Raw genomic sequence first — 12,016 nt, 5'->3', positions numbered from 1 at the left:
AGGTAATTTCCCATTACAGATGGTTCTTGTACTGTCAGAGAAGGTCCTTAGATATGATAGGAATTAGCTTGTTCTTGTATGAATTGACTAGTTTCTATCCCTTTATTGGACCTGTCAGGTAATTGCCTAATACGGATGGTCCTTGTACTGTTATAGAAGGTCCTTGGATAGGATAGGAATTAGTTTGTTCTTATATGAACTGACTAGTTTCAATCCTTTTACTGGACCTGTCAGGTATTTACCCACTACAGATGGTTCCTGTACTGTTAGAGAAGGTCCTTAGACAGGATAGGAATTAGCTTGTTCTTATATGAACTGACTTGTTTCTATCCATTTACTGGACCTGTCAGGTATTTGCCTAATACAGATGGTTGCCTGTACTGTTAGAGAAGGTCCTTGGATAGGATAGGAATTAGCTTGTTCTTATATGAACTGTCTAGTTTCCAGTGGCATAACTACTGGGGGAGGGGGGGGGGTGCAATTGCACCAGGACCCACTCCTCCTCTGGGCCTACCGGAGATCGCGCTGTAGTGCGGTAGTCTCGCCAAAAATCGCGGTGGTAAGTAATCCGCGCATCTAGAGGGGTGGGGGAGGGGCCGGGTGCACATCCTGTGCCCTGGCCCGGAAGACTCTAGTTACGTTACTGCTAGTTTCTATCCCTTTACTGGACCTGTCAGGTTTTTGCCTAATACAGATGGTCCCTGTACTGTTAGAGAAGGTCCTTAGACAGGATGGGAATTAGCTTGTTCACATATGAGTTGACAAGTTTCTATCCCTTTACTGGACCTAGTGTCAGGTAATTGCCTAATACAGATGGTTCCTGTACTGTTAGAGAAGGTCCTTAGATAAGTTAGGAATTAGCTTGTTCTTATATGAACTGACTAGTTTCTTCCTGCCAGGTATTTGCCTAATACAGATGGTCCCTGTACTGTAATAGAAGGTCCATAGACAGGATGGGAATTAGCTTGTATGAGCTGACTAGTTTCTATCCCTTTACTGGACCTCATATGAAATAGCAGTAAAACAGTCTAACACAGATGATGGATTTCACACATCTTATATATGAATAACTAAGTACTATCTCTAAAAATGGCAGAAATATGTCCTTTAATGAGTTGCAAATAGTTTTCGATCTATTTAACATACCATAAGGTTAATCAGGGGCGTAACTATAGAGGAAGCAGACCCTGCGGTTGCAGGGGGGCCCAGTGAGACCCTAATTAATTAGCAATTTTAATATATCTTGGTAAAATAGGCCAACTTATAAATATTTTGGGGCCCTAAATTGAATTTGCTATGGGGCCCAACAACTAGTTACGTCACTGAGGTTAATATATTGTGAGGGCCTTTATAAGGATGAGAAATAGCTAGCTCTATTAGAACAGACTAGAGTCTATCCTTATTTGGGACCTTACTTTGAAGGTCCTTGTACTGGATGGAATTTAGCTTTGTCATTATAGACTGGACTAATTCCTATCCTTTCCTGGTACCTCACCACTAGAGGCATTAGGTCCTTTCTAGGGATAGAAACTAGCCCACTGCCACGTGAATCATCTATTTCCTACTAGAGGGACGGTCCTTTCCAGGGATAGGAACTAGTCTCTACCGCACCAGGTATGTACCTCATAAACTGCCTAACCCTAGTCCGCCACTGGAGGGACTAAAGCGGATGCCGTTCGCTGACTCAGGATTGTGCGCGTCCTCGTTTGCGCGCAGGGGGCGGGGCAGTTTTCATTTTTGTTGATACCTGCCCTTCCTACAATACCACTTAGCGATTAGTGTTGTTTTTACCTTCTAGTCCAGCCCCTATAGCGCACGTGTTTAGTTTACTTCTTGTTATTGATTCCTCGCTCAGCCAATGCACGCCTGGCCCCTACAGCCTCGCAATCACCCATCCAGCCTTGCTATTGGCTATGTGTTCACGGACTGCGGCTGACAATCTTGGAGTGCGTTCATTGGCTGTTGCTAGGCTGCGTAGACGTGCCTTTTTCTCTCCGCAATATGGCGCTTAACAGGAACCACCTGGATGGCGGAGGTGCAATAATTAACAACAGCGAGAGGTAGGTCGGCCAGTGACAGAATAGTATGGGTCTTGTAAGGCTGGCGGTCATTCACCACTCCTCTACGTTAGCATCTCCCTTTCCTAAATATGGCTTCCGGGTGTCTGTCTTTATCCATAGGATCATTGGGGCGGAGCATCGTGTGACGAGCAGGGAGTTAGGCCAGTCCAGGAGCTGCTATAGACATAAACCCCACCCTATTCCACAACTCAACTGCAGTACTATTGATTATTATTTTGTGAAATGTCTGTTTGTATAATATTGGCTGTATGTCCCTATTCACATTCAAAGCTATCCACATAAATGTACCCATATATATATATCTAAGCATACTTCTGCATGGGAATGCTGGTGGCAGAGATTTAGGAGTCAGTGCCAGCAGGACATTAACTGATGTGCAGTTTTAATATATTTTTATGTCTTCTTCCCAAGCCCAAAGTTTATGGGGACCCTAATAATATTTTGCTGAAGGGCTAAATAGGTAATGCTGCTATTGGGTCCCTTAGGGTAGGACTATACGGACGTTTTCAGCGCAATCCGATGCGCTGAGACAAAACGCCGGCGTCAAATCGCATGCGACAGAAATAAGGTAAGAGAAATATCAGATGAAGTCGCAGAGTTGATTTGACGCGACACGACGCAGCGCCTGCATCCGACAGTCTTGTCGCGTCTTATCAATGCTGCGACTTCATCCGACAATGCATCCACATACTTTATTTCTGTCACATGCGATTTGATGCCGGCGTTTTGTCGCAGCACGTCGGAAAACGTCCGTGTAGTCCTACCCTTATGCATTGAGGGCCCCAGCAGTTACAGTGTCTGCTTCCTCTAAGGTTACACCCTAGGCCCTACTCTTATTTCTTAAATACATGGGAAGATGGTCAGTTTGGCCCAATATGACGAGGTACTGTTCTCTATATGTCTCACTGATCTTTGTCCTTTATTATCTTCCAGTATCCTTACATCCTATGAACATGTGGAGCTCATATTTAGTGATATGGAAAACACCCCAGAGGCTTTCAGAGGGACCAAGAAAGGCAGAGTCATTCTGACACCCTATAGAGTAAGTCTGCCTCTCGACTCTTTAGGTGCAGTCTGCTTTGCTGCTGTCAGAATGGCTAAGTATTTATTGGAACCAGGCCCAGACTGGCAATTTGTTCAATTTGCCAAATGCCAGAGGTTCTTTTGCAAGATGCCATACACAGTCCCTATTTATTGGGTCTGTATAATTCAGCATGAGTTAACCTAAGTACAGCCAGCTACAGTGTTTGGGCTAAGACCTTGGCAAATATCTTCATATAATAAACAAAAGCCATGCACATCTTGTAAATTATATCCTTATAAACGGTGAGTTCTGATGTTTTCAGTTATAAACGGTGAGTTCTGATGTAATTTCTGTCACATGACTCACTGAAACTTGTGTATTATAATAAAGTACCCCCAGTTGCAAAATATGGTCATGAAACTCCTTGGTTACTTATAATATACTTATATTTTACAAGAGGGGTTCCTTTATTCACGATATAATACACAAAAGCCATGAATATCTTGTAAATTATATCCTTATAAACTGTAAGTACTGATGTCATCAGTTATAAATGGTGAGTAGTGATGTCATTTCTCTCAGATGACTCACTGAAACTTGTGTATTATAATAAATTACCTCGGCCTTCGGCCTTGTGTTTTTATATGGTCATGAAACTCCTCGGTAACGAGGGCGTACTTTATTCACTATATCAGAATGAAGTAGTGATATAGGACAGTTAGACTTACACGAGCCGATAAAAGCTGCCGACAGATCTAGTCGGCAGCTTATTGGCCTGTGTGTGGGACCCTTCCCTGATTGATATCTGGCCGAAAGTCGGCCTGATGACTACCTGGCAGGGTACAAAAAATCCTGTGGGATCGTGGCCACATCTGTTCTTTGATACGGTCCCTAGATCCGACCACCCGTATTGACCCATTCTAACCTAGGACCCAACGATCGGATCAGCCTGATATCGCCCACCTCACTGTGGGCATATCGGGGAGGAATCCGCTCGTTTGGCAACATCGCCGGGGTTTACTCGCTTTAAAGATTAGGGTGACATGAGCATCATAACATGCATCATTTAGAGCAGCAGTTCCCAACCTTTTTTTGCCACAGGGACCGGTGTAAAGCCATAATTTTTTGCAAGGACCGGAGGGGGTGTCAACTGCGCGCTCCGTGTCATATTGGGGTGCACCAGCCATCATATTCTGTATCACTGTTCTTGGTATATCTCCCCTTGCTAGAAAAGAGGTACATGTTTTCTGTTCTTGTCCCTACTGTCATACCATGCAGCCACCATAAGTGGCTCTTGATTTTATTATTTTTTCCATGCACATCCAGGATGGGCCATTTGTGGTGTTAGGGTGAAGTAAAGTCTGGTATTCCTCCACAAGTCTAACTCTTCGCCAACTAAAGAGAAAAAAAAAAGAGTGAAGAAGAAGAAAATAAAGAAACATAACATAAACCCCAGCATTGTAACTCACCCCACTAACTGGTATTCTCCTCGAACCTGGAGATACATTCTCCCAAAAAAATAAAAATTAGCCCTATAGGGGTGTAAGCAACTCTGCCATTGCAGTGGTACACTATTTCAGAGGTGCTGTACTAATGCCACCACACAGACTTCTGAGTCCACTCAAGTAAATACATTTGTTAAGGGACTCTGTATAAGATGGCACTAGGAAACGGTTGAGACTAACAGGCTACAATTTTGACATCTCCTTGCTGGGGTGTATCATGAGCCACACTTGCTTCTGTCCCTAAGCGTTGGACCGATTGGGCCAGTGCAGTTCTTAAAGTAAACAGAACGTATGAGAGCTCAGAAAAGAAAAGGGGGAGGAGCTTCAAAACTAGCTGAAACAAGCTGCTTGTAATTTAAAAACAATGCAAGACTGTATGCAGGGAGAAAGGTATGTTATTCTGGGCAAGATTTAGTCATTTTAGAGATTTAAAAATAAAAAAAGGTTTACTTATTCTTTAAGCACGAACTGCTGACATAACTAAGCAACTTTTATAAGGATCTCATTTAGAGGATACTCCTAGTTCTTGTGTATTATAAGGATATATTTTAGGAGTTATTCATGGTTCCTGCATATTATAGAGGCGGGTAATAACTCAACTTTGCATCCCCAGGTGATATTTGTGTCCAGAGGGAGGGATCCTCTGCAGTCGTTTATGATGCCCTTCTACCTGATGAAGGACTGTGAAATTAAGCAGCCTGTATTTGGAGCCAATTTTATCAAGGGCATTGTGAGAGCTGAGACTGGAGGTTAGCAGTGTTACTGTTTCCAAGATAAGTATTATTATTATTATTATTTATAATAATAATAATACACATGTATTTATAAAGCACCAACATTTTCCTCTGCGTTATGCAATAAATACAACACAAACCTGGAATTAATTTCTTTGCCCGTAGGTGGCTGGGAAGGATCTGCTACATTTAAACTAAACTTTCCGTCAGGGGGCGCTATAGAATTCGGCCAGCATATGCTACATGTGGCTTCTCAAGGTGAGCTGCATTTGGTTTGAATCAATACTGGTTTAGTTCAGCAGTATTCTTCTTTTTTTTCAGTTAAAGTAACAATTTGAGTCCCAAGATCTGGTCAGGGTTCCCCTTACTTAATAGCAAGGGTAAAGATACAGCAAAACATGTATCAGTCTTTTACCAAGAGTTACAAGAATACCTAAGACAACAACAAGTGTTCAGCCACAATCTCTTGTTTAGGTTGGACTGCCAGGACTACCTAGGAGAGCAAACAAGCATTTTGCTCCAAGTCCCATAGTTTAAGAAAAAGTTTAAGGGCAGGGGCTCAATGGCAGATTCAGGGAGATTTAGTCATCTGGCGACTAATCGCCTCTTCTGCGGGGCGACAATCTCCCGAACTGCCTTCCCCCTGCTAAAATGAATAATCGCCTGCGCCAATGCACTCCTTGTGAGGCAACTTCTGGCGACTTCGGAAATCGAAGCACCGCAAGTGCCATTGTGCTGGCGTTTTCTCATTATAGCAGGGGGAAGGCAGTTCAGGGAGATTGTCGCCTCGCAGAAGAGGCGATTAGTCGCCAGGCGACTAAATCTCCCTGAATCTGCCCGCGTGTCCCTGCCCTAATAGGAAAATCTAACTACAGTCTCCTTGCAGAGTCTTAATTCAGAAATTCAGCCTCAGGCTATGCAGTTCATCTCATCCTTTACTCGTTTATGCACCATTATTAAATAGTGTTTCTTCTCCTCTGTTTAGCCTCACGAGGAGGAGCCCCAAGTGTTACCTACCCGTATATGCCCAATGGAGGCTATGTCTTCCCACCTCCTGCAGCCAATGGCATCTACCCACCACCACCTGCTGGTTATCCCTACCCGCCACCACCCAGCGGTAAGTCATTTTACTCTTATAAACACACTATTATAAAATGGTATTGTCAATTCTGTCATGCTCCATATACGACAACAATAACTGCATAATATGTGCTGTTCTGTAGCAGAATGTAGAGGATGTCTCGGCTATGGAAAACAACATGGAAGATGCTTATTATTGCAACAGCATGTCCTTGAGTTGCAGGCTCATTTCTCACCAGTGTTGCCAGGATCTTTTATTTTCTATAGGCACAGCACCACTAACCACAACCAATGCTTTAAACGGACTAGCATCTCCCAGAAACAGAATACCTTCTCTGTGTAAATAGCTATGTGCAGGTCTTTCTTTATTTGAGTGTAGAAAAATATATTCTTCCCCTTTAATACAATTAAATTAGCAATTTTTTTTGTCTTTGAGAAAATAAGAGATAAAACATTCTGTGACTTTCCCATAGCTAACTGAAAAATGCAGAATGTTCCTAAGCAACTTTAGCCTGCATCTTTTAATCTCCTGCTTTTTCAGAGTTTTACACAGGAGCTGGCCCACAGGACGGAGCCCTTACCTACATGCATCCTCCACCTCCCCCTTACCCTGGACCTATGGAGTCTCTCTCAGCCTGTGCACCTGATCTGCCTTACACTCCAGCAGGTGAGAGAAATAATATGGGTGAAATTACCAATCTCTCAGTTTTATATATACAGAGTAGAAATATTCTGCACAGATACCCTCATACTGTACTGTCTAAAGGAAACAATGTGGAAGCTCCTACCCATATGTATAAATATACAGAATGTTCTGGCTGCACAATAAACGATACCCACATATTGCACTGTCTAAGGCAGGGGTCCCCAACCTATTATACCTGTGTTCTGGGGTGCCAAATAAGGGCTGTGATTGGCTATTTGGTAGTCCTTATGTGGACTGGCTCTTTTTGGCAGTACATCTGTTTTTTATGCAAGCCAGGAATTCAAAAATAAGCACCGACTTTGAGGCCACTGGGAGCAACATTCAACAGGCTGGTGAGCATCATGTTTCTCACGAACCACTGGTTGGTGATCACTGGTCTAAGGGAGACACTAGGGCAGCTCCCTCCAATATGTATGAATACTGATATACAGAAGAGGAATGATCTGGGCACATAATAATCTATTCCTTCATATTGTACTGTCTAAAAGAAACAATTCCTACACATATGTGTGATTGCAAATATAGAGAGATGGAATGTTCTGGGCATACAATAAGGTGGCTTGTGTTTTTTCCCTTCTAGCAGAAGCCAAAGCTGCAGAAGCTGCAGCCAGTGGCTACTATGGCCAACAGAACCCTCCACACTCCTACCTGCCATCGGTAAGCCCAGTGTCTTTACCCTGTCTGTGCTCAGTGCTCTACTCCATCTCTATAACATTTTATCTTTCTCTTCAGGACCTCCCTCCACCACCCCCTTACTTCCCACCAGAGGACAAGAAAACCCAATAAATGGAACATCCTGCTTTCTGGCTTGTATTTCTTGGCCACAGGGGCTCTTCTTCATCTGTAAAATAGAGTGTGCCCTCTGTTGTACCACTGCAGTTCTGTTATTTCCTTTACACACACAATTGATGGTTAAAAATCAAACTGCTTTATATCTAAAAGCTAGTTCTGACAGCAGCATGCTTGTTTAACTGCTCTGTTAATGCCGAAGTTTGCTGTTTGCTAAATACATCGATGTTCCTTTAGCAGTTCTCTGCTGAAAGCTTGTTTAGCTTGCCCACTTTGGCCTGTTTTCATTTAGCCATATTAGGAACCCCTGTCTGAATAAGTGAATCAAACCGTCTTAATTATTTGCACAGGTTAAGGAATACAGCAGTCTGAAATTCAAGCACATTGTCTGCTCTCTTTCCTTCCCATGGTCAACTAGAAAAGAAGGCTTGGTCCAAGCTAAGAGAGCTGATTTTGACTTTTCGATTCCATGGAAAGCAAGAGCTCTATCTCCCACCAGCCTGCTTTACACTACACATAGAGATCAATGCAGTTTGAACCCACTTGATCTATTCCAACCCCTCCCCCCCACCTGGAAAGAGAGCACCTCAGCTGTAGGAAGATAATGGAACCAGGGTTCATGCAAAGTGGACTTATCTTTCAATACTGTGTTTTACAATGTTTTGAATGTCCTTTCAGAGGGGACTAAGCATGTCATAGTGCCGGTTGCACATATGTTACTGCAGATTGAACCCCCCAGTATTCTGCTGCTTACCATTAAAACCAAGTAGGATTATTTCTAGAAACAATGCTCTCTGTATGACACCGGAAGTTAACTGTTGAGATATATATATATATATATATATATATATATATATATATATATATATATATATATATATATATATATATATATAAAAGTGCGCGCACAAGATTTAATGTATAAATAATTTATTTTAAAGATATTAAGGTTGCTTTCAGAATGTGTTTTGCATAAAGAATAAAAAAAAGTTATTCTAACGACTCAATTACTTTATGTTTTTTGCCTGTTATGGAAAAAGAGAGGTTATTGACATATAGATATCACTCTGGAGAACCGATTTCTCTAGTCAGTAATCACTTTATTTGAAAAATGGACAACATGTTTCGGATCGGGTGATCCTTCCTCAGGTGCTCATATAGACTGTGTACATAACCCAAGTCCCTTTTAAAACTAACAGAATACAAACAAGTGTGTCCACACATTGGTATACAAAATTTCTTACAGAACACTGACATCTACTGGCCTGCTCCGGTAATGTACCAAGACTTTCAGAACATTTAAACATCAAGGGGCAGATTTATCAAAGGTCGAAGTGAATTTTCGAAGTAAAAAAACTTCGAATTTAGAAGTAATTTTTGGGTACTTCGACCATCGAATAGTCCAACTTCGATTCGAAGTTGGAAAAAACTTCGAATATCGAAATTTATCATGTACTGTCTCTTTAAAACTTTGACTTCGACCATTCACCGCCTAAAAGCTGTCGAAGTGCTGTTTTAGCCTATGGGGGACCTCCTAGAACCTATATGGAGGCAATTGGTGGTGTTTGAGAGATCTAAATTTTTTGGGGGGAAAACTTTGAATCGAAGAAGATCAACGGCGCTATTTGTACCATTCGAAGTCAGCTGAATACGGACCACTTCGACCCCCAAAAACCTTCGACCTCTATTTGGTTGGTCTTTTTGAATTCAAAGTTTTTTGTAACTTCGACCCTTGATATGCCCCCAAATGTCACAGCAGTTCAAGTCAAGTCAAGAGTGAGTTTGTCATTTCATCCATGTACAGTACACAGTGAAATGAAACAACGTTGATAGTCTCCTACCTGCTGAGTAAAATGTCAACACAAATCGTTCATAAGTCCATAAATGCTGAAAAGATAAAAAAAATGTATAGCTCTGTGCATCATTAAGTCCTAATGGTTCAAGTTTAGAGTATCTATCTTGCTGGAGCAGCAGCTTTTTCCTATCCCCCCTTTAGGCCATAAACATAACATTTCAGCAATCTTCATAAGCAGCTTCCATTTCCACATGAGCAATTGCCACAAGCTTTATCTAAAAATCTGATGCCAGTCAATCCATGTGTGACATATATTCATTTATTTTGTTTCTCATTGCATACAGAGAGATTTTATACCTGTCACCAGAGGACACTATACAATCATTCAACTCTATACAATCAACTCTTAAGGTGGCCATAGACGCAAAGATCCGCTCATTTGGCGACATCGCCAAACAAGCCAATCTTTCCCCGATATGCCACTAACGGCCAAGGATTATGATGAGAGCGCAATGGGCTCCGACGGGACGGTCGGGACAAAATCAAACCTATCCGATCGACAGATCTCCGCCGGACGAAAAATGTCAGGACTCTCCACACACGGTCCAAAAATCATACGAATCGAGGGTCTTTGCGTCTATAGCCGCCTTTAGAAAAAGTTCTCAATCAATATATAACTGTAGTGATGTATGATATGTCGTATTTTCTCACACTCCCTTGTGGATTTAAATTCTTTGGTTTGTTTTAGCTTAAACTGCCATTTATCTTCCCAAATGGCTATAGCTAGAGTTTTTTTCCCTATAAAGGGACAATAATGAATTTGCATCTTTAATTATAATAATAATAATAAGTCTGTATATGAGGTGACCTCATCAGAACAATAGTGGCTGTTTGCACGGGTATAAATAAACACTAATATGTTAAAAAGTACAACTTCAGTGCAGAATGATATCTAATGTATGTCATTAGAGCTTCATATTCCAGTGATATAAATGATACTGTATAATTGGTGTGAAGCTGTGTTGGCACTGCATTAAGGGACCTCAAGGTGGCCATTATTACAGTGCTTTCTGACACTGACCAGTGCTACTCTGCTCCTGTCATACAAAAGTGTGGGTTTGTGTGCGCAGTTTTAGGGTAGGGACACACACCCTATTTGTGGGAGATTAGTTGCCTGGCGACAAATAGTTTCTTCTTCAGACGACTAATCTCCCTGCAATGCCTTCCCGCCGGCTAGAATCTAAATCGCCGGCGGGATGGCATTAGAAGCGCTTCATTTTTCCGAAATTTCGTGCGTGAGGCGCTCTGAGTGCCATTCAAAGCTGAAAAACACAGCAGATAACAGATAAGCTCTGTAGTATACAATGGGATTCTTCAGAAGTATCTGTTATCTACTGTGTATCCTGTGCTTGAATGGCTGCCCCCATGGCTACACAGCAGCTTGTTTATATAAACTATAGCTGTGTTTCTGAAGCAAATGCCCCAGTTTTACCAGTGCAGGTCAACAGTACATTATATTGTCATTCCTTTAAAATACATACATTTTTTGGTTTTACTGTTGATTTAAATTGCACAGCTCACATTTACTACTTGTGTGACCCAAAGTAGCCAGGGCATATTGGGCCCTGGTGCACAATTTGTTGTAGGGCACCTCCTTAACAACAAACATCGCCCCAGTGACAGTTTTTTAAACCCTAAACAATATATCACTTATGGATGCGTAATTGTGAATTTCTACTGAGGCTTTTTAGGTCACATGGTCACAGCTGGGGTTCCAACTTGTGTACTCTTGTTTAGCCATAATAAACTGGCCCTTTTTTTAGAAGCAAGAACGTATCAAACTCACAATAGATAAGCTAACCGTCTATGTAACGTTTATTGGACACGTAGGAATAATGCAAGGTTTTCAGGGCTGACCATTGGTCATTAACAGAGAACTCACCCCATGTCATCAATCATCTACTCTGGGCATATTTAAGACCGCAGCAAGTTTATTTTCCAGTACACGTTAGTTCTTAATGCATTAATCCTATTGTGGAAGCCAGACAAAGGGCTATGATTTTTTAACTGAGTACACTTCGGAGAAGTATGGGGCTGTGACAGTGAAAGCCAGCTACCGCTCCTCTGAGCAGAAACAGACTGGAGATCCTTAATGCTGTCAACCTTCTTCCTCTGGACTCAAATGGTAAGAGATGTGCCTTGGGGCTGCATTACAAAGAACAGGATTAGCACCAGAGATATAGGAATTTTTAAAAGAAAACTAAACCCTATAAATGGAGGAGTCTGAATTCCCAGGCTTACT

At 41.9% G+C, this 12,016-nt stretch overlaps 1 protein-coding gene across 2 annotated transcripts; it reads left to right on the top strand.

Moving 5' to 3' along the window:
* Positions 1-1,901: 1,901 nt before the first annotated feature.
* wbp2.S (WW domain binding protein 2 S homeolog) lies at positions 1,902-8,275 on the top strand. Of its 2 annotated transcripts, none has more exons than XM_018238531.2 (8): positions 1,902-2,060; positions 3,015-3,123; positions 5,224-5,359; positions 5,510-5,602; positions 6,330-6,461; positions 6,966-7,091; positions 7,714-7,787; positions 7,863-8,275. In XM_018238531.2, exons 1-8 carry the CDS (start codon positions 2,002-2,004, stop codon positions 7,914-7,916), a joined length of 783 nt encoding a protein of 260 aa, XP_018094020.1. In that variant the 5' UTR covers positions 1,902-2,001; the 3' UTR covers positions 7,917-8,275. The 2 variants fall into 2 exon arrangements, with proteins under 2 accessions (XP_018094020.1, XP_018094019.1); XM_018238530.2 differs by having other exon boundaries at positions 7,711-7,787.
* Positions 8,276-12,016: the final 3,741 nt, after the last annotated feature.

This window comes from Xenopus laevis, chromosome 9_10S (assembly GCF_017654675.1).
Source record: "Xenopus laevis strain J_2021 chromosome 9_10S, Xenopus_laevis_v10.1, whole genome shotgun sequence".
Classification (NCBI taxonomy): domain Eukaryota; kingdom Metazoa; phylum Chordata; class Amphibia; order Anura; family Pipidae; genus Xenopus; species Xenopus laevis.
The sequence above is the reverse complement of the archived record's forward strand: the minus strand, read 5'-3'. Positions and strand labels throughout refer to the sequence as shown.

What these genes read in the sequence shown, in the direction of transcription:
- wbp2.S (XM_018238530.2), top strand. Translation starts at nt 2,002, where the DNA reads ATGGCGCTTAACAGGAACCACCTGGATGGCGGAGGTGCAATAATTAAC. An exon ending in TCTGCCTTACACTCCAGCAG is followed by an intron (nt 7,092 to 7,710) that starts GTGAGAGAAATA and finishes TTTCCCTTCTAG; the next exon opens with CAGAAGCCAAAGCTGCAGAA. An exon ending in CACACTCCTACCTGCCATCG is followed by an intron (nt 7,788 to 7,862) that starts GTAAGCCCAGTG and finishes CTTTCTCTTCAG; the next exon opens with GACCTCCCTCCACCACCCCC.